The 22,555-nt window shown below is 42.5% G+C and overlaps 1 protein-coding gene across 1 annotated transcript in view; it reads left to right on the forward strand.

Moving 5' to 3' along the window:
* The window catches only part of ADGRG4 (adhesion G protein-coupled receptor G4), a 91,175-nt gene extending 70,513 nt beyond the window's left edge, over positions 1-20,662 (forward strand). Inside the window, exons 15-23 of the mRNA XM_017659086.3 lie at positions 683-728; positions 1,599-1,702; positions 3,716-3,837; positions 5,748-6,016; positions 9,158-9,236; positions 11,534-11,814; positions 16,998-17,099; positions 18,023-18,190; positions 20,236-20,662. Of these exons, the coding sequence (XP_017514575.3) occupies positions 683-728; positions 1,599-1,702; positions 3,716-3,837; positions 5,748-6,016; positions 9,158-9,236; positions 11,534-11,814; positions 16,998-17,099; positions 18,023-18,190; positions 20,236-20,420 (1,356 nt within the window). The 3' untranslated portion in view covers positions 20,421-20,662. The remainder of the gene's footprint in view (positions 1-682; positions 729-1,598; positions 1,703-3,715; positions 3,838-5,747; positions 6,017-9,157; positions 9,237-11,533; positions 11,815-16,997; positions 17,100-18,022; positions 18,191-20,235) is intronic.
* Positions 20,663-22,555: the final 1,893 nt, after the last annotated feature.

Genomic DNA, 22,555 nt, shown 5'->3' on the forward strand with positions numbered 1-22,555 from the left:
CCATTCTTTCATGTTAATGCATGTCCAGTGTGAAGTCTTAACAGCTTCCTTCATTCCCAACCTACAAGACCATATGGTGCAGCGTATTTTTCACAGGTCTTAATTCTAGAAGGGAAGAAGGAAGAGTGGGAGAAGGAATTAAAAAAAGAAACCCAGAAACCAACTACAACATGTTAGATGGGTAAGATCTCTCAATTCCAACTGGGGCCACAGCTCTCCAAGCATCCCCCAATAACCAATCTCTCATTGGCTCCATTTCCTGGAGACTGTAGGAAATGGGGAGGCCTCAAGAATACTTACTAGGCCTAATGAGGAGGCAGCTTAACCTTGTATCCAGAAGGCTTGATCTCAGCTGTGAGCCCCAAATTCCAAAGTTCCAAGACGAACACCTCTACTCATCACACCTGCACTGACATGGGTTTTGCACCAGGAGGGTCTGGCAAATTCCTCTATTATGAAATATTTCAAAGGACACATACCAGATCACCATGCAGTAACATGCTGTTTTCACACTTGTAAACCCAACTTACTTGTGGTTAGTCTTAAAACCAACTCAAACAATGGTCTGTGCGTGTGTGTGCATCTGAAAAGTACATTGAGAAGAAAACTCTTGTGTGTAGTTGTCAGTGTGCAGTAACTACCACAAGGAAAGATGTTTACCTCTGATTTTTCTTTTTTCTAGATTTATGATCAAATTCACTGTGCCTTTTGGGACTTTGGGAATAACAGTGAGTATTTTTATTAACAAGCTTTGTCTTTGGCGCTCATTGAGATGTTGCCCCTGACCATTTTCCTATTTGGCAGTTGCACGGGAGGGAGTTGTACCTAAGCTACTGTCTTATCAGAACTTACAGAGAGCTCTGAGCAAGATACAAATGCGAGTTTTATATCTAATTAGGGCATGGAAGTTAATTTTTTTCTTTTTGATAAAAGACTTATTTGGGAGACCAGAAAAATCACATGACTTAGGGGTAAGCAAAGTTAGAAGAAAGAAAATTAGAATATCCAGTGCTAAGTAGCCTTGGCTTGTTTAAAGAAAGTTGAAGAATGAATGTCTAGCTCTTTTTCTGTGCTTCGCCATGGAGATTTGCAAGGAGGTCCAGACCATGATCTGGCTTGAGTGCAAAGTGCTTGAGACCATTTGAATTCTGGGTTGAACCAGTTGCTTCTGATGTTTGTCCCAGCCCCACCGAGTAGGCCCAGCCTCTTCCTGTAGCCTCTTCCTGTAGCTCATGTCCTTCAAAAAGTTCTAAATCTACCTGTTTCCTATTTATGCTACTTAAAAGCAGTCCGTACTGTGTCATCCCAGCATGGTGGCAGGACTGTTGCTGGTGATTAGAGTCTGTCTTAATCTGTAGAAGTATGGTGCAAGAACAGGAAAAGTGAGAGCAAAAGAAGTTATGCCATTTACAAAGTTCCCAGAAAGTCAATTTAGCCTATTAGACTTAATTTAATTTCAGTGATCAATTATACCTCTATCTTGCTCTCTTAACAACCAACGCTAATTATAACACACGTTCCGAAGGTGCATATAATGAAAAGGTAAATATTTCTGAGAAAAACGAAATTGCTTTGAAATTTCCTTCTGTCTCCTGCAGATGGGCAAGGCGGCTGGAATTCATCAGGCTGTAAAGTAAAGGAGACAAACGTAAATTACACAATCTGTCAGTGTGACCACCTTACCCATTTTGGAGTCTTAATGGTGAGTTGTCCCTTAATTGTTCCTTGATAGAATTTTGACAACCTTTATTAGATTATGGACCAGGAATATATGTGTGAACTAAGTCATGGAAAAGGGACATGTCACTGGAAAAAAGCACCCGCCCCCTTTTGTTTATCCAAGGTAGAGCAGATTGAAACAAGTATTTACGTTTCCCACAAAATTAATGCCTGCTCCTAAAAATTCAAATGTTACAGAGCAGGTCCCTATAATCCCCTTCCCAAGAGATGACCACCTCTAACACCTTTCTGTGTAGTCTTTCAGATTCTTTTCCTATGTGTATATTTATATACATTTTGTTTTATAAAAATGGGATCAAATTATTCAACTGTTTTTATCACTTGATTTTCACCTAACAATATATATTAGACACCCTTCCCAGCAAATATGTACCCATCCAGTTCACTTTTTAAAAATACTTTTATAGTATTCCCTTGTGTAGATTTAACATTATGAATTTTTAACTAATCCCCTATAGGTAGGCATTTTAGTTGCTATAGTTTTTGTTGTAACATATATTTTTATTCATTTATCTTCCAACACTGGTGGAAGGATTTCTGTGGGATAAATTGATGTAAGTAGTATTGCTGGATTAAAGCATATGGTCACTGAAACATTTTTTAATTTTAATAGATATTGTCAAACTGCAGTGTAGGAAAGACGTGTATTTTAATACCTGCAGTACTTAACCAAGCAATTTGCATAACCAGGCTTTGAGTCTCAGAGTCATAGTTAACTCTTCCATCTCCTGCCTTCCCTAACATTGGGACTTGCTGACTTTTCCTTCAAAATGACTCTCAGAGGTGTTCCTTCTTCTCCACCTGTACCTGAGTACTTTCTTAGTTCGCTTAAATTACTTTATTATGTATATTATTATTGTTACCTGAATGGGTCATTTATGAGCTGTTTCTCCTACTAGTGGTAAGATCCATGAAAGCTGAGATTCTATTTCATATTTCTTTTCATTTTTTTTAAACCATATCTATTCAGTAAATAAGAGATGCTCCATTGATATTTATTTAATTCTAAGAGTTTTGTTTAGCTCCCTCCAAATTGGTGAAAACATTACAGTAGGAATCAAAAAGTCCAGGGCTCACATCCCCGCTCTGCCACTACCTACCTGTATGATCTTGGTCAGCTTGCTTCCCTTGTTTGGACCTTAGATTTGTCTTTTGAAATGTGAAAGATGGGAGTAGAGCAGGATTTCTTAAACTTGGCATTATCGACATTCTGGGCCAAGTAACTCTGTCGTGGGGTGTCCTGTGCTTTGCAGGGTGTTCACAGCACCCCTCGCCCCCACCCACTAAATGCCAGTAACACCTCTCCAGTTGTGACAATGTCTCCAGACATGGCCGAATATCCCTGGGGAAGGGGCAAAATCATTCCCAGTGGAGAACCACCAGAGTAGACCAGCTTATAAAAGCTTCTTAACCTTTTATAAGTCACACATTTCTGTAACCATCTAAGGGAAGCTATGGACCTTCTTCCCAGAACAATGCACACATATATTTAAATAATTTTGCATGCACTTCAGGTTTTTTATGATCCTCAGGTTAAGAAATTACTGACTGATGTACTCTCTAAGGCCCATTTTGTCTCTTAATTTTAAGAAAGTTATTTAAAGATCTAAGAAAAAGGAACATTTCTCTTATGTTCTGTGTATTGTTTTGGGACTCTGTTCAGATAATGGTTTAGTTTGCATCCGAAATTCACATCTATTAGTTTTAAGTGTGGAACATGTGAATGACAATAGAACCAAGGACTAAATGTTCTCCTAGTGCTGTTGATGGCTCTCCATGCTCTGTGCATAGTAAGTCGCACAAGTCACACTCACAAACAATACACAGTCTTATATACCCATCCACATACTCTGGTTTAAAGAGCTATCGCAGAGATGCTACGCCTTCTGGGAACTTGCTGTTATGAGCACGGAAAGCATTTTACCATAGACTTGCTCTGGCCAATGTATAAAATACAGCACATTGCATTCCCTAGGATTTATCCAGGTCTGCAGTGGATGTAGTGAATGAACGGATATTAATGCTTATAACATACGCTGGATGTGGAATCTCCTCCATCTTCCTGGGAGTTGCATTGGTGACATACATAGCTTTTCAGTAAGTTGATGGAGTCTTCTCTGAGTAAGTTTAATTTGTTTTAATGGACACTGTTGTCATTGTGACCTTGTTTATTTCATGTTAATTTCATAAAAGTTTCCTGTTCATCACAACAGGAAGAGGTCAGATCCCTTAGATTATGAAGTGGGCAGGTTAAAAAACAACCAAGACTCCTGTAAAAAAACAAAAAAAGAACAAGGGTTTTTTTTTAAGCAAGAAGGTCGGAATAGGAAAAGATTTCTCTAGAAGGATAGAAAAACACTAACCATAAAAGAAAATGTTGATAAGTTGGACTTCATTAAAATTAAGAACTTCCTTCACCAAAAGATACCAGTAAGATAGTAAAAAGGCAACCCACAGATGAAGATAAGATATTCTCAGTGCATATGTCTGACAAAGGACTTGTATGCAGAATATGTTTTTAAAAAAACTCCTACAAATCAAAAGGCAAAATACAAGACAATTAAAAATGGTCAAAACCAGACACCTCACAAAAGAGGATATCCATGTCTAGCCGTAACCCTTGCCCAAATGGCTTAATAAGCAAATGACAAACTTCTCAATATCATTACTCATCAAAGAAATGCTAATTAAGAGCACAATTATATTTCTATGCACCCATTGGACTGGCTAAAATAAAAAATACTGACAATAGCCACTGTCAACAAGGATGCGGAACAACAGGAAATCTTACATGTTGCTGTTGTGGGTGAGAAATGGCACAGCCCCTTTGGAAAATTCTTTGGCAATATCTACAAAAGATAACTGTACATCTAGATAGCTGAGCCAGTATTGTCACTATTAGAAAGAAAGGAGTGCATATATCCACAGGAAGATATATACAAGAATATTCACACAGCTTTATTCACCGTGGCCAAAAAGTGGAAGCAACTCCAATGTACGTTAATGGTTGACTGGATAAATAAGTTGTGGTATATTCATAAAATGGAATGTCTCACATTAGTAAAAAAGAATAAATGACTTCTATATAATGCAACATAATATTTGAATCTCATAAACATAGAATTGAGCAAAGGAAGCCAGAAAAAGAACAATATACCCTATGGTTTTATTGATATGAAGTTCCAAGTATAGGCAAACCTAAGTCTATGGGGATAGAAGGCAGAATATTGGTTACCTCTAGTGGGAGATACTGAATGGGCGAAGGAATGGAGGAGCCCGCTGAGATGTTGAAAATATTCTACCTCTTGATTCAGGTGGAGGTTCCTCAGGTGTATTCACATGTAAAGATTCATTGAGCATTCTTCTGATTTGTGTACTTTGCTATTTACCTCAATTAAAAGACCCCACATAGACACAAAATAAAAATTGCAGAATTTAAATCAACAAATATTTAATAGAAATGAAAAGAATCAAAGGAAACCATACATATATATATTTTTTCATTTGGAAAATACTGGGTCAGTTTCCACAAAGTACAATTGTGGCCACTTACTGAAACTTAAGGGCTTATTTCCACGATGCCAAATGTCTGGCTCTTGGGAAATATCCAAGTAACTCCTTGAAATGGTTTCCATAGCAATCCTGCTCTTTGGCCATATGTAGATCCAGCGTGAGTCAGCTGAAGGAGTGGTGATGGAGTTATAGCATCCAGGAAATTCCTTCCTTCCTTCTCTCCAAAAGAGAAAAAGAAAAAGGAAAAAAAAAGGGGAACTGCTTAGCTGAGAAAGGCTATCATTACTCCTGTTAGGGAAGGTCACTATATTTAGAATACTTCAACTTTACCTGGAAAGATGGTAGAAGACTCTAAAATTCAGTACATGTAAGGTAACATGAGTAATTTAATTTTAATAGGCAATTTTTTACTCTTTATTATGCAGATAAGATGTGGCCATGCTTGATTGAAAGCAGAGGCCCTACTAAACTGAATGTTGTGCCTTTTGTTTTAGCAAACTTCGAAAAGATCACCCTTCCAAAATCCTGATCAACCTGTGCACAGCCCTACTGATGCTCAACTTGGTATTTCTGGTCAATTCCTGGTCGACATCATTTCAGAAAGCAGGACTCTGTGTCTCAGCTGCAGTGACACTTCATTACTTCCTCCTCACCTCTCTGACTTGGATGGGCCTGGAGGCGGTCCACATGTATTTTGCTCTAGTCAGAGTCTTCAACATATACATTCCCAATTATATCTTTAAGTTTTGTCTGGTTGGTTGGGGTAAGTATACCTGCCATTGTCCTGGATGTCTCTCCTTTAAGCCTATGTGTCTTTGTAATTCTAGCTCCACTAGACAGACTATTTGGGATTAAATTCTGTTAGTATCCTGGGTAAGGAATGAGGGATTGCACATTGGCATTTAGGTGGGCATCTCTTTTTCTGCATATACTGCTCTATAAATTCAACTTTTAATCCCTATGGTGAGGAACTGGCCTGCAGATATTTATTGAGCACCTGCTTGTCCTGTAGCTAAGTGCTGGATCTACAAGAGTGAACCTGTCAGATTTTATCCTTCCCTTTACAGAAGTTCCAACCCCAACAACTACTTAACTGATGTAACAGCCAATGCTTTGGAGCACTTACATGTGCCACACACTATTATAAGCGCTTTACATGATTATCTAAACTTCACAATCTCTCTATGGGAAAGGTTCATCATTATTCCCATTTAATAGATGACAACATTGAGGCACAGAGAGATAAGGTAATTTGCCAAAATTTATGCAGGCAGTAAGTGGCAGAAGTGGAATTTGAACCAGGAGCCTGTCTCCCTAATTCGGACTTCTCACCTCTGTGACCTCACCTATTATTGAAAGGACTGGGAAAGGACTCACAGTGTGTGAACTGGCGCTGATTCTCACCACCCCTCATGACTGTCACTGTCATGGCTGCCCTGTGGAAGAAGCCAGGAGCAGAACGTAGTGTGACTGTTTCCTAACTTGAATGTTGTTTCATTGGCTTGCTTGCCTGTATTTCTAACTGACATGGTCAGCTCTGTTCCCTCCTTCCTCCCTTGGACGGTTCAAGATAGATTTGGGGTTTCAAAGATGTGTTGGATATGTAGAAGTGTATTCAGAGGCATGTATAGGATACATGGGAAGATAGATTTTATCTTCCACCGCTCTGTAAACATGACAGCTTTGTGATTAGCCACTCACCCTGTTAATGAGTTCATTAACACAGTACGTGCTTTCATTGGCCACACAGTCAGTGCTACTCTCCATACTGATGTGCGGAGCAGAGACAGACAAATATGAAACAAAGCCCAATCTCAAAAATGGTTTTAGTACACATTGGAATCCATCAGAAAAACAGAGCCACAAGCACTCAATACACTGCCCTTCATGTGTGGTGGCCCTCATCTCGGGCCAGCCAGAAGACTGGAGGGTGTTGTGGAAGAGGTTTTGTGAATAATCCAAAAAGCAGATAATGCACATATAGCTGACTGTGCAGGGACTGGAAATAAGCAGGCAGTTTTGGATTTCCTTCTCCCTCATCATTGTTCATCCTCAGCTTCCTTCTCACAGCCTTCCTCCTGCGCTTGCTCCCTCACTGTTGGTGTTCTCTGGAATTTGCTTCTTATCTCTCTGATCTTCCCATTCTCCACACACTACGCGGGAGCAGTGAGAGGCAGGAAAGGGTAAGGCTTGGTACTTGGAGGCAAAAAAACTTGGAGAGTGTCAAGTACACACCCAAGCCAAGGCCAAGGCCTGACTAGCTTGGCCACTAAAGAGACAGTGAGCTGCTTGCGGCTTCAGCTGATGACTTAAATGACGGTGAAAGGGATAATAGTGAAAGGTGCCAGCTCCCAAGTCCCTATCCCATGCATTATAAAGAGCAACACCAAAGTAAAAGGGAGCAGATGGCTGCTGCACTAGTTCTTGGATTCCCTGTGGCTGTGGAGCCAGTTCTAAACTGAACCTCAGTGGTTTCGTATTCTGCAGGCTTTGTGCTCAGGGGGCAAGTTACAAAGCCTCCCACCTCCTCAGAACCTGGGAGGTGATGAGAAACTGTGTCCTGACAGCCTCCCAGAGAAGATAGTGAGGCGAGTAGGGGATGGTCTTGGAGCACCTCCTCACAGGCCTGCGGACTTCTGGAATTTGTGCAAGGTCACAAGGCATTCCACCAAAATTCAGATCAGTGCCTGTTCAAGCTTTTGCCTGCTTGGCCTCTGGCGATACCTGCAGTGTCACCAGGGAGCCACTGCAGAGTGTCCCACTACAGGGAGTCTTGAAGCATTTAAACATTAGGCAAATACAATCAACTATAAGGAAAATAAACATTAGCATCTGTTTAACGTTTGAAGTTCTCTCTTCCTAATGTCAAAGCAACCTGTTGAAAAGGTTTTATTCCTTTATTTAAATCCCTGTTTAAGGCAGTAGATTTGACCACATTTTTTTATAACTAATAGGGATGTCTTTTGGTTTAATTAGCAAAGTGTAAACACACCTTGGGAACTGCCTCATAATTTCCATCCTAAATGTGAGGCCTCTCTGCATCCCTTTCTTCTGGACTCCAACAGGTGTTTTTTTTTAAATGTCTACATCATGTGAGGCACTGCTTGGTTGTGATATACAGAAGGGATTGTCTTGTTTATCACAGAATAGGACAGCAGAAGATTTTTTTTCAAGATATTTGGAACAGCTTTGAAAAGTATCTTACAAAACCCCTAAAATGTGTGCGGGTGCAATGTTCTTAGTTTAGGAAAGTTACATTCTTAGAAATGAAGAAACCATTAAAGTTTTGCAAATGCACATGAATTTGGATTTTTAAACCCAATGTCTATACTTTTGTCACATTCGTCCACTTTTAGCTGATTGCTTTATTATGGTCTGGCTGAACTGACTGGTCATTAACTGGTCAATCTAGTCAAAATGTCAAACTAGTAATAAGTGAGGAAAAGCTCCTCTGTCAGAAAAGCTCTGAAAGCTGTGGCTGATTGCCGGTGTCCTTCCTCCAAGGTGACCTAGGCAAAAAGAGACTGGGAACTAAGGGGCAGTATTGAAAGGGGCAAAAAATTGGTAGTCCATCATCTGTGAAGATCTGCTCGATTTGAACTTGCATTCCAATGAACTAGATACTTCTATTGCCAAGTTGAGTTTTTGGCACTTGAGCTATTTTTAATAACCAGTGGGCATTGTATTGGAGCCATTGGCATGTTGTTTAGTTTGGCAGATTGGAGGACTCCTAGAAGTGTTTAACTTGGAAGAATTCACAAACATTTTGCAAACAATGGTATTTTGATGCCTGCACATCTGTGACTCGTTTAAACTGTGTCTTAATGTACCAGCACCCACAGTCATTGATTGGGCTCTCTCCTGCTTTCTGATGGGATGCCTTTGGCTTGCTTCCCCACTCTAGGAATCCCAGCAATCATGGTGGCAATCATACTCAGTGTGAGAAAAGATCCGTATGGAACTCTCATCTCACCGACTCCATTGTAAGTACCAGCATCTCAGCTTCTCAGGTGGTGATGCTCTTGACCATCAGGGTATGGTGGAGGGTGCCTGGCATAGGGTTTGGCTTCAAGGAGGACTCAGCCTCAGCTTTTCCCACCTAAGCAGTCATGGGCACACTCATATAATGGTTAGGGACCTGGGCTCTTTATAACCTTGGGCAACTTACTTCTCTTCTTACTTCCATTACCTGCTCTGGAAAATGGGGATACTAATGTTTGCTTTCAATGTTGTGTGCTAATTAAAATGACATCATGTATATTTTTTAATCGCTCAACATGTGGCCCATTTCATGGTAAGTGCTACGTAACATTTTCTGCCATTCAACACAGGTCTCCCCTGAAGAAGACAACACCATTTTCCTCTGTAAACTGGCTCAACTTTGTTGTCGTGTTGTTTTTCTTTTCTTTTTCTTTTTGATGTATAAGACCATCTCTTTGGTTCTTTCACCTACAGTTACAAAAGAAAGTAGCCATTCACTTCACCCCACCTTTCCAGAACTTTCTTTTACAGGCCTATTGATAGTCACCATGTAGTCCTTTAGACCGCACAGTCTCATTCCACACTTCTGATTGTTTTTTACTTACCCATGTCTATTCTCTTGATCACTGCCTCTCAAGTTCCTTTTTGCTACACATTTCCTCTCCCACTGAACTGAAATCAAATGTGGGAAGTCTTGCCCCCCAAATTCCTCCATATTTCATATTGTGATGACAGTTTCCAGAGGGTCAAAATTATATTGCTCTTTCCAGCAGATACCTTCTAATTATAATTCCTTCTTATCCTTCCTTTCACTTCCTGTTCTCTTCCCTTCCTTCTCATCTCCTCCTCCATCCTCCTTCCTTGCCTATTTTGTGACTTTAAGGGTCCCCAGTGTCTATTAGTGAAGATTTTCTTCAAAGACCAAAAGCAAAAGCAAAACCATAATAAAGCCAACTCCACACCCCATGAAAAGAGCCCTTTCATATGTGAACATAATCAGAATATCACCTTCAGATATATCCAGTACTAAGAGGCAGCGGCTCTAAGAGCTTTTAAAAAACAATTATATTTTGAAGAAGTAATACATACACATGATACAAAATTCCAATGTACAAATGGGTAGAGATGAAAAGTAAACCCCACTGCCAACCCCCAGCCACTGAGTTTCTCTCCCTGGATGCAACTTTTATTACCAACAATCAAATGTATATAAGATACTCTCTGCACCCTTTGCTACCCAAATGGCACATACACACTGTTTGGTACTTAACAGTATGTGTTGGAGATGATTCTCTATCCACACATATAGTGCTCCCCATTTTAAGTTTCTATAACCTCTTTCAAGGCTGAAGATGATTCAGGAAGCCCTAATTATTAGATTCTATTAGGGAAATTAAATATTTTCCCCCCCTCTCTCCCAACACACACAAACACACATGAACTCACCATACATGAAAGTATCTACACCAGCATGAACAATATGATCACAAGGGATTTTCCTGGTTCTGGAAAAAAGGTCTCAGCTAAGTTGACATAGTTAAATTGGTGAAGCTTGTCTATGTTAAAAAGTCAGAGATAATGCCCCAGTAATTGGAAATGTTATTAGGTGAAGTATCTGTTCATACAAATCGGCACATATTTCTTCTTTAATAGAAACTGTAGAGCCATTAATCAGTCCAATGGCTAGTGTTGCCTTTTCCAGTCCAAACCTGTAGCTGTGGTGGGAGGTTTAAAAAATACATCATATTTTAAAGCAATACAACTAGAGCTGTCTTCTTTTTGTTACACGTTCATTAACTCATCACCTCATTTTCTTGATAGAGCATCCAGAAAAGCCAGTCATTCCTCTCATCATTTTACAGTGATATTTATTATGCAAAGCAGAATTCATCCTGCAAATAAAAGCTCAGGTGTAAGGTGCAGGAGGTGGGGGGTGGGGCAGTGAAGAGCCACTTTCAAGGGGTGATGCATAATTTGTTTTTCTACTGTTGAGGAGTAGCTTCCTAGGGAATTGACTGAGAGGTTTCTACATATGTAGGGCAGAAATACCCTCTAGGATTTCTGACTTGAGGCTGGAAAGAACCCTGGTCCAGGGCTCAGGAGTTTGGGGTTCTCGTCCCCTCTCTGACGGCCGTGAGTGTGAGTAGCCTCTGTTAAGATGGCTCATCTTTATGTCCAGATATCCTCAGATGTTGTCAGGTGAAATGAAACAGACTAGGTGATCTTTGGAGTCTCACTGAAAAATATAAGTTTATGTTTCTCTCCATCACAATGGTCTCCTCTTCTTTGTCTCTTACAGTTGTTGGATTAAAGACGATTCTATCTTTTACATCTCAGTTGTGGCTTACTTTTGCCTCATATTTCTCATGAATCTCTCCATGTTCTGCACTGTTCTTGCTCAACTGAATTCCATGAAATCCCAGAGTCAGAAGACTCGGCGGAAGATGATCCTGCATGACCTCAAAGGCACAACAAGCCTGACGTTCTTACTTGGCCTCACCTGGGGCTTTGCCTTTTTTGCCTGGGGACCCATACGGATACTTTTCTTGTATCTTTTTGCCATTTTTAACACTTTGCAAGGTAACTGCTGCTTCTTTGTACTTTCCCTGGCTAGCTGGACCTCCACCAAAACTCTTGCTGCTTTGGAAAATTGTCACCTTTTGGGGATTCAAAGGGAGAAAAGATACTCCAAGAGGCCTCTGCTGTCAACCAGGTGACAGGCAGCCATTGGAAACATTAGCTAGACATTAGGGCTTCATTAAACGAGAGCATTCTCTCTTACCCAGGGACATAGAGTGAAGTCCAGATAGCTCAGTCACCTCCAGCCAGTTGGCAATGTTCACATCAAACCCCGATTGGAAGTGCTTCTTATGGTATTCATTGCATCAGCACGTTGTGCTCGCAAGTGTACAGATTCACATGTCTGTGGACATTTTGAAGTGCACAGACCAGCTGAGCATAGCAATTACTGGACAGCAGAAACATTCAACTTTTGACCCCATATCCTAATATTGTGGGAAGGAGTGAGGCTAGGAAATTGTAGTCATAGAGGAATGAAGATGAGCAAAGAGCAGTGCCCCAAGGCAAGAGGACAAAGTTCTAGTCTTGGTTTTGCTACAAATCGACCTTGAAAAAACCACCACAACTGGTTAAATTAGGTGGTCCTAAGCTAATGTCTCTATAGCTCTCTAATCTCCTTCCTGTTTTCTGGTAAAAGATATAAATGAGAACAAAGTGATTAAATAATAGACCAAAGATGACATGAGACGTAAAAGCTAGGGGTCTGCTTAATATACCTCAGATAAATTGTTGATGTTCATTTTAGCCTGATTTTGCTCATTAAAAATTCTTGGGGGAAGAGGCATGCCAAATGATTTCCTAGGAGTCCCCGGCTCCACGCCATGCTCTTAACCTCAGCTTCAGCCCCACCTATTTGGTCTATGGGGCAGGCTGTGAATGGATCTGGGCAGTCCACTGAGTTAGGGTCTCCCTCACTGCTCTTAACTATTTATTCAATAAACCCTTTCACCAGAGGGCAGTTTACTGGTGGTCCCATAGGATGCTGCCGCAAGAAAGGAGTTCTGTAGTCAAAAAGTTTGGGAAATACAGCAAACTATACTCCCCCATTCTTGAAAGAGTGTAATATCCCTTAGCGTGCTAAAAAATCTAGGAAATTCTAATGGGGGAAAAAAGCCTTTAAAAATGTGTTATAATTCAACTTTTCAAAAAACCTCAGAACATTTTGTTGTGGTTATTAATCCCTGAGGAACCTTGGGAAAAATGAATAGGTATGTAGGCATTTGCAAGGTGCTGCAGAGAGATGGGGGAGCAATCTAGAAGGCATGGTTTTTGCCCTCATATTTTATGATTCAAGAAACTACCCCCATACCAACTGAAACTTTCTGCCCCACCAGATCCTGCCAACCTTATATAGCCATAGTCTGATTGGAATGTAAAAAGACATAAAATGTGTTCCTCTTCCACATGCCATCTTTACTCCTCTTGGTAGTGGGGGGGGGGGAGGTGTTAGGAGCTCTCCACACCACTCTCGCTTGGTTCTCTTTGAGGCTGTCAGCACTTGGTTGTATCCTAGATTGCTGACTGAGGCCCTGGTGATGGTTCTGCACTTGGCTTTTTGACAGAACTGCCTGGCATCTGCCAAGACACCCTGGTCTCAGTAACATGATGCTTTAAGGCTAATCAGCCTTGGCGTAGAATGTGTACAGAAGTGGATTGGGAAGCAGGTGCCCATGCAGATTTCTTCCTCTGCAGTAACTCCAGGCCTCTCTTGAGGAGACTCACCCTGTGGGAAGAGGGGTTAAAGGAAAAGCTGACAAAAGAACCAGAAAGCAGAGCGGTTTAGAGCTTAAAAGCAAGGGAGAGGCTTTTTCCAAACAGCAAGTTCTCCATTGCTATGGTGGAAGAGGAGAGTAGTATCTAAGCAGGAAGCCTATGTGGGTAGAAGCAGAATCCAACCAGGGATCCCCAGAGGATTAAAACCAAAGCCCCGAAGATCCAGCATCAACAGAGCCAAGCTGTCCCTGTCAGTCAGGTATCCTTTATGTCAATCACGCACCAAGTGACCCTAGTTCCTAGTTCTGCCTCCAAGATAGAATGTGCCATTTTACATAGAGGGTGTTTTCAGGTCCTTGAGTTTCAGACTCAGGTCATACACACACACACACACACACACACACACACACACACACACGCACGCACGCACGCACGCACACACTCACCCCAAATACTCAGAACCAGAATGCAATGAAACAAGTGAACAAATTAGCTGTTGAAAAGACCGACGGCAAATTTGCAGTTCTGGCAGAAGGGGGGTTGCCCTGCGGTCAGGTGTGAAAAAATTAGGCTCTCGTGACGAGCCATTTCCAAAGGAGGGATGCACAAATACAAATGCACAAATACAAATTGCCTCCCGTCTATGTTCTAGTGAGTAAGCAGGTCAATCTGTTACTGGAAAGGAAAAGAAAGGCTGTCAGGCAGAGAGGGAGAGCCGGCAGGCAGCTCGTTGGAACTCACATAATAACCTTTAAGTCTGAGAACTGACTGAACTCCACGCAGGCAATCAGAGCAGTGATGGGTGCCTGGAGTCTCTGCTGCGCGTGGCTCATGCTGAGGCTGGAGGGGTCTTACCTGCTCTGAGACTAGGATCTGCTCCCATCAGGCTGCTGCACCACCTTCCAGGTGAACTCTGCTGGATTCATCACCACAGTTGTTTGGTTACAAAGGGAGATAAAGCCCTTGGGAGAACTAGTGAGACGTGCTGATCCATTTAGCCTCCAGATTGCTGCCTCGCACCGGGAATCAGAGTCTCAGGGCTGGGGCCAGGGAACCAAGATCTTCCCAATCCAACTTCCCATCATGTGACAGGAAGTCACATGCCTCTATGCGAAACTTTCCAGAGACAGGTCATCATTCCATAGGGCAGAGCATTTACCTTCTGTCTTTTTTTTTATTTATTGAAATATATGCCATATAACATTGTGGAAATTTAAGGCGTACACCATGTTGATTTGATACATTTATATACTGTAATATGATTGCCACTATAGCTTCTAATCAGCTCTGAATCTTATCTGGGTTATCCTTTCCTGAGGGTAATAGAGTGCAGTGGTTAAGATCTTGGGCTGCAGCCAGACTGCCTGTGTTCACCCTGACGCTGCCAGCCCAATATTAGCTCTGTGACTGGGTCAAGTTTACTAGGCTTCTTGGGCTCTGAGGTCTTTAATCTATAAAATGAGACTAATAGTGCAATGCTTAGGATATAGTCATTGCTTAGTAAATACTAGCTGAGATTTGTTATTACATAGTTGTTCTGTAGCTTCCTCTCATTGCTCCTAGCTCTGACCTGGCCACTGCACAGAGCAAGCCTAATTTATCCTTTCCACGAGAGCCCTTTCAGATGTGGGACCATAGCTGTCATCTCTCCCCACCGTATACTCCCAGCTCTGCATTTACTCTTATCCAATACAACACCCCAGGTTTTCTGTTATTTCCTCAAGTCCACCTCCACCGCTATTCGTGTTCACTCTGTTTTTGAATACTTCCAGTTGTCGTCATCTTCTTAAAACAAAGCCCCCCCAAACTGAGTATGATGCTGGTAGGAGGAAGGGCCAAACTGGGGCACAATGGCAGGAGACTCACCCACCTCAAACAAGACTCTTTACTTCCACATATGCCCTAGCTGAAAAGAGCCCTGGGGGACGTTTACTATTGACTCATGCTCAGCTTTCAATGAGATAAGACCACTTTTATCCATTATTAATCCTTCACCTTCAGGACCATTGGCCAAAGAGGAGGTGAGCTGAACCCTATGGAGAGCAAAGGTTTTCCAACTGCACTTAGGCCAAAAGAAATATTTTGAGGCCAAAGTAGGTATTACTCAGGTTGTAGAGGGGGTGTAAGAGCTTATGTATCAAGTGCCATGGAGTTCAAGTCAACAAACATCCGTTGAGTTGCCACACACAGTATTGGAGGCAAAGGCGGAAGTGATTGAAAGATGGAAAGGGACAATATGTCAGCCCCCAAAGACTCCCCAGCTGCGTGGACAGATGGGCAACACATGGAGAATAATATGGCCACACATAGCAAATATTAAAAGAAACAAAGTGTTGTGGGAGTTCACAAGTGGGAAAGATGAGTTTCAATTTGAGGTATCTGGAAAGGCTTTGTCGATGAAAAGACTTTAAGCATGGACCATAAATAGAAGTCAGGCTGTTGACAGGAGTCCTTTCTGTCAATTCCACCCCAAACTTTAGGTAATCCAGTGGGCCTTCCAGGGCATTTGCAGTCAGGATCATCTGGAACCCTGCCTTTATCTCCCGAGGAGATATTATAGAGGGTGAGGATGGGAAAATGGCCAGTCCTGTGGGCAGATACCTTCAGCACCTTTATCCCACTTGCAGGACAAAATCAGGGCTGGCAGTGGAAAATGAGGACACCAAATTTTTGGTTGCCACAGAGTGTAATTGTGCCAAAGATCATGTGTATTAGTAATTTATTGCTGTGCAACAAATGATTCCCAAATTTTCACAGCCGAAAACAACACACATTTGTTATCTTACATAGTTTCTGAGGGTCAGGAATTCAGGAGCAGCTTAGCTGGGTGGTTCTGGCTCAGGGACTCTTATGAAATTGCAGTCACACTGTCAGCCAGGGCTGCAGGCATCTGAAAACTTGTCTGGGTCTGCCAAATTCACTTCCAGGAAGGCTCACACACATGGCTGTGGATCGGCAGCCTCCGTTCCTCACCATGGAGGCCTGTCTAGAGGGCTGTCAGGGTATCCTCAAGACATAACCCTTGGCTTCCTTTGCAATGAGTGACCTGAGATAGTGTGAGAAGCCACAATGTCTTCTGTAACCTAGTCTCGGAAGCAACATGCCATCACTTCTGCCATATTCTATTGGTACAGTGTGGGAAGATAGTACACGAGAATGTGGATGCCAGGATGGGGGAATCATTGAGAGCCATCTCCGTGGCTGGCTACCGTTACAGGCCTGATATCTCAAGCTCTAGGATGGACAGCAGCCTGGTAGGAAAACTGTGGTTGACATGCAGTCTTGATACAGAACTTCTTGCCATCATTGCCTTTGGGAGGGGAGGCCAGGAAGATGAGCTGAGAAAGCCAATAATGACCCTGGGGTTCCTTAGAAGGTGTATCTATAGTGACAAGAGTAGACCTGAGTCTGGGCATTGGTGACAGTGAATGAAAGAAACTGAAAAAGACTGACTTCTTCTCCTGGCGTAGGCTTCCTCATTTTTGTGTTCCACTGCGTGATGAAGGAGAATGTGCGGGAGCAGTGGCAGCACCACCTCTACTGCACGTGGTTGCGACTGGATAACTCTTCTGGTAAGATGCCAGTTTGAGTAAGGTTTTGAATTTTACAGGTTTTACAAAGCTGATCAGATTAACTTGTCTCCTGACTTGAGCCTATACAACATCAGCATCAAAATGGAGGCTGTTTCCATGCCATGAAAATGATTTGTACTTTTGTGTGGATGAATGAAGTCAGGTGAAGAATGCGACTTGGGCCATATTTCGACTTAGTGGTTTCTCTTTGGGCCCAGATTCCTTGGATTGCTTGTCCTCGGTGTCACCTCCATTTTGATTCTATTAAAATAAATGGATTGGATGCCTACTGTGTTCCAGACACTATGGCCCATAGCGGAGTGAGTTGAGAGGATGCAGGAAGCAGTGAGTGATGGTAGAGTGGGGAGAACTTGTCAGCATCCCTGTGATGCCTCCCTGATGGGCAGCCCAGATGGACTGGTGGCCCTTCTTGTGCAGTGGGAGACATCATGGACTCTGATGGTGCCTCTGAGAATCTCTAGTTCAGGCAAACTGATTTTTCTATATATCAAAAGGTTCTTCCATCCAATTCAGACAGCTTCTCTCAGTCTCAATGCAAAACCCAGTCTGTTTCCTTAGGGAAGGTAGAGCTTGAACTCGAAGATTCTGTAAGTAGCACAGAGATGTCCCTCCTTTATGCTGGGCATATCAGTAACCCCCTGGTCCCTGTGCTGGGCTTTAGGGAAAGCAGGCATCCTTGGCAAGGGAATTAGCTCTGTCTGAACCACACACTGCAGTACAAACTTACTTCTCACACTTCCACAGAAAGTACCTTGAGGTACCTAGAACAAACGTTCTGTGCATCGAGCTTTGTATTTTTAACAGGATTATTGAGATGCCATTTATATATCATAAAGGACAGCCATTTTAAGTGGAGAATTTGATGAGTTTCATGTGCTTAACTTTTTTTGGTGTCATTTCAGATGGGAGCAGCAGGTGTGGGCTAAATGTCAGGTGTAAACGGGACAGACTGAAGAAAACCTTCAAGCACAAATTGTTGACACCATCCCTTAAGTCAACTGCAACTAGTTCCACTTGCAAGTCTTTAGGCTCCACACAAGGCACTCCCTCAGAAATAAGCTTCCCACATGGTGAGAGAAAAGGCTGCACTGTCTACACGTAAATTCCAGAGATATTGAATTAATGGGAGGCCACATAAGTGGCCTTGGGAAATAACTTCTTCCTCAAAACTAAATGCACATTTGCATGTATAAACTTGGGCTCATTCTTGACTGAGAAAGTGTGTATAGAAGCATCTAGTGAATTTAGCATGTGCAAATCTGGTGGGTTGTTAGATTAATGGAGGAGAGAAAAGAATGAAGGTCAAAAAAATCATGGGTAATTAAAGGCAATTGTCATAGACTGTTAAAATCAGAAGGAACCTTAGACACTGTCTAGTACAGTATATGCTCATTTTACAGATGAGGTAACTTAAGCAGGACAAGAAAAGTGCCTTATGGACAGTCGCTCAGACCACTAGCAGCAGAATTCAAGACAGGTCTCAGGTCTCCCGGCTCTTGGGCTAGTGCTCATCACACCCCTCCAAGCAGAGTTGCTGAACAGCACAACACTTTCAGATATCACTTTCTTCCAGGGATGCCAAATTTCTAGGCACCCAGACAGATGCAGAGGTGGGGATGGGCGTTGGGGGGGAATGGATTGGCCTAAAGGCCTGAAAGAACGAGAAAGTCAGGGAGGGCAAGAACGTAGGCACTCAAGCTGATGTCGTGATGGCTCTGTTCTCTGTGCTTCCAGTTGGATGATGGTGCAGTGGCCTTTGGCTGCCTTTTCTAAAGACCAAAGTAGACTCCAGTTGACACACACAGAACACTTCTGTGGCCGGGCTGTAGCCGTTCTCCCGCCTTGTCGGCGCTGGCTGTAGAACCGCCTTAGCCACTTGTAGTTTTCATTATGTTGGCTCCTTACAACAGTTCTGTTTCCAAGAGTTGCAGCCCATCTGGAATCAGCATGGTGGGTAAAACAACCACAACAAAAAAAACTCCCTACCAAACTTGGAGTCAGAAGGCTTTGGCTCAAGTCCCAGCTCTGTCACTAACTTGGTGACCTTGGGCACATCACTTCCTGTCTCAGAGCTATATTCGCTCTATGGCCAACACGAGAGGCTGGAATGGATCATCTCCAGAGTGCCTACCCACTTCCGGATGGTGTGAGGCAATGCTGTTTTCCAGTTTAGGCTGTTTGACGAGTGTTTGGAGTCTCTGTCTTCATTTCTGTATGGGACAGTTGCCGCATATGAAACAATCTTTCCTCTGCCACAGCATCCATCAAGTTCTGGCCAGCTAACTTGAGGATATGCTCTGGTGCTCACATGGAGGCACTGGGGAGCCATGGCATATGGGGGCAGGGGTTGTGGAAGCTCCTTAGTAGCTAAGAGTTAGGGCTGATTGGAGATACCATTTCGCAAAAGTGTTAGTTAGCATTGACTCCACTGCTGTCCCTGGGGGATATTGTTTTCATTAGCAACTATGGCTCAAATGAACATATTTTTCTTCGGGCAAGCAGTAGTAAATGCCATGTCCAGGATTTTAATGTTGTACCAAGCAGTAGATTGGGAGAGCCAAGCGGCCTGGAGTTGTGACAGTAACTCAGCCACAGGCAGATAGTCTAGCCCTTTGGACCACAGGCTGTAAAAGTGCAATCTAAATGCTGTCATCAGACTTGTAGCAGCCGGAAGCTCCATTTCCATGAGCACAGAGAACAAAATTGCACCCTCTGAACCACTGTACCCTCCCAGGCTTGAGAAACAGCTAAACCTTCAGAGGAAGAATATCACATTCATAGGGAGTCTAGATATGTGCGTGTTATCATTTTATGTGGTCTCTTCCTGAAGGTCTGCAAGGTTTGCCCATGAATATCCTCCCCTAGGTTAAGGTTACCATGCATAGCATAACCTGTTATTCCAAACACATGCACTTGTAATTGCCTAAACAGTGCCATCATGATGCATTAGTTCACCCCAGATTTGTATTAAACTATCCAGGGAAAGCACCACAACTTCGACTTCCTTTTTAATTCCTGCATTCATTCCTTCATTCGATAAAAATGCCTAACGCTTCTACTATGTGCAAAGCCGCCAATGCTATGGCTGAAACTATTCTTTTTTCCCTTAATGCAGATGACTTTGATGAAGATCCCTACAGTTTCTCTACCTTGAGTTGTGAAGTTGTGCCTAATTCTCTGAAAGGAATATTACCTGTGGAAATGAAAATGAATTCCATTCACAGAGATTTCTTCAATAATTCCCAGCAGAGATTCTCGCCTGCCCCCACCACCAGATTAGGGAAAATGTTGAATTTGTGAATCGATCTGCTTCAACTTCATATTCTACTTATTATTTTGGAAGATGCAGAATCAGTTAGCATTTAGTAAATGTTAAAGTCAGACTTATTCTCCTATTCATTTTATAGTTGTTTCTTTTTCTAGATAAGATCTGAGTCTATAGTTATATTAAAGGAGAAATGTCTACAGCATTGAGGATTTTATTTAAAAAACTCCAAGCATCACCATCTTAAAAGAAAGAAAATCAAGATCAGGATCTTTACTGCACTGGGAGCCAAACAATTTCCAGGTGGCCAAAGTTTCAGGGGACCCAGCTGGCTTGACACCCACGGGGAAGTAGATAGGAACAGTCACAAGGTCGTACCTTTTGGGAAAAATACTATCCTGTTGGCCTGTCGTGACAAACACCTGAAATCCCCATTACTCAAGTCACTCTTTTGATTGAAGCCTCTTGTTAAAATGTAAAGATGTTTTGTGAAAAGGGTGGCTCATCAATCCACAGATACCATGAATTCCTTAGTAGGGATGAATTTCTCTGCCAAGACAGCCCTTGAGGGAACAGCAAGCAGGATCCTGAGGGAGGTAACAGAGAAGAAGCTGGTGGAAGCTGGTGGTCCTCCCCAGGGAGGAAAGGACAAGTCAGGGTGAGCAGGGCAGTAGGGATGCAGGCAAGAAGACCCCAAGACAATGGAGTAAACATCGAAGATGGATTTTGGCTGCTTTTCACTCTGTGACTAAGCGCAGTGGACAGTGGATGGACTTTTCTCATCCCAAATACTACCAGTGAGGCTTGCCAGCCAGGCAGGCTGCCCACATTTGGCCTTTGGTAGAAATGAGTAATGAAATGAACATTCTGGAAGGATATACAAGCAACTGGTATGAGTGGTTGCCTTCGGCAAGGAGAACTGGGTATCTGAGAGCAAGGGACAAAGGGAGGTTTACTTTTCACCCTATACCTCTTTATATCTTTCAAATATTGTACTGAGAGAACACATTTCCTCTCCAGGCAATAAATAAATGCATACATACACAAGTAAAGACAATCAGACCCTTCCAAAGAGAAAAGAGACAAACTCCTGGGTTTCAAGGCCATAAATCAAGTCTGCCATTCCCCTTGTGAATATGTCTAGGGCAGTGGTCTGGGCAGACAGCTGAGCTGGATTCAAATCTCAGCTCTGTCACTTACTGGATGTGAAACCTGGGGAGGTAACAGTAATAATAACTTCACCACAGAGGTCAAGTAAAGCTTAAGCAAGATGAGGTATATAGATATTCTAGCACAGTGAGACACAGTAAGTCTTAACTCCTTTCTTTCTAAGCCACCCACACTCACCTCTCACTGCCTCATGGCCCCACCCACCACATCTGCCCCATTAAAGACACCACGTTGGATCCTCTAAGGGAGATTTAACATTGACTAAATGGACCTGAGGGCCAGGGACCATCACTGGTACAAAGGCTCTTAGACTACCCTTTGCCTCCGCTACCATCCCACGTAATGTAAAAAAAGGACGTAGGCCCTTAGGCCCCTGGATATCTGCCTCAGAGTCAGTCCCCTGACCTATGAAGTTTTGTCCTGAGGAAATCCCACAACCACTACTTCCTACAGGTCCTTACGGGTACTTTTTTGTGGAGGAAAATGAGTATGTGAGTGTGTATGTGTGAAAGCACTAACGTAAGTGATAAAGTGTCTTGAATGTTCGAAAGTGTCTTTGAACTGATAATATTAAGTCACCTTCATTCACAACCAGATTTAGGGACAAGACTTGGGTATACTTAGCCAATCTGCAAATATAGGCATTCTGCAAATGCTTTGATTTGGAAGACCGTTTTGGCTGTGAAAATGCCCGTGATAGTATTTATTTTCAGCGAGTAATAGGACTGATCGTTCTGCTGCTGCCGGAGTGATGAATGTCCAGCTTGCCTCTAATGACCTGGCATGCTGTCAAGAACAGAAACATCATTTTATAGAAAAGTTCATGATTTCCATCATGACTCCTCCTGCTAATTAGTAAAACATGGATTTTCCACAAACTAGATGACACTTTGCCATTGTAGGGCAAACACCAATTAAACATCTTTCAGGCAACCTTTGGCTGCTCTTCCTGGGCCCACAAAATGGCTGACAATGGTGCAAAGACAGACACCTGTGATTA

The sequence above is a fragment of the Manis javanica genome, chromosome X (genome assembly GCF_040802235.1).
Source record: "Manis javanica isolate MJ-LG chromosome X, MJ_LKY, whole genome shotgun sequence".
Classification (NCBI taxonomy): domain Eukaryota; kingdom Metazoa; phylum Chordata; class Mammalia; order Pholidota; family Manidae; genus Manis; species Manis javanica.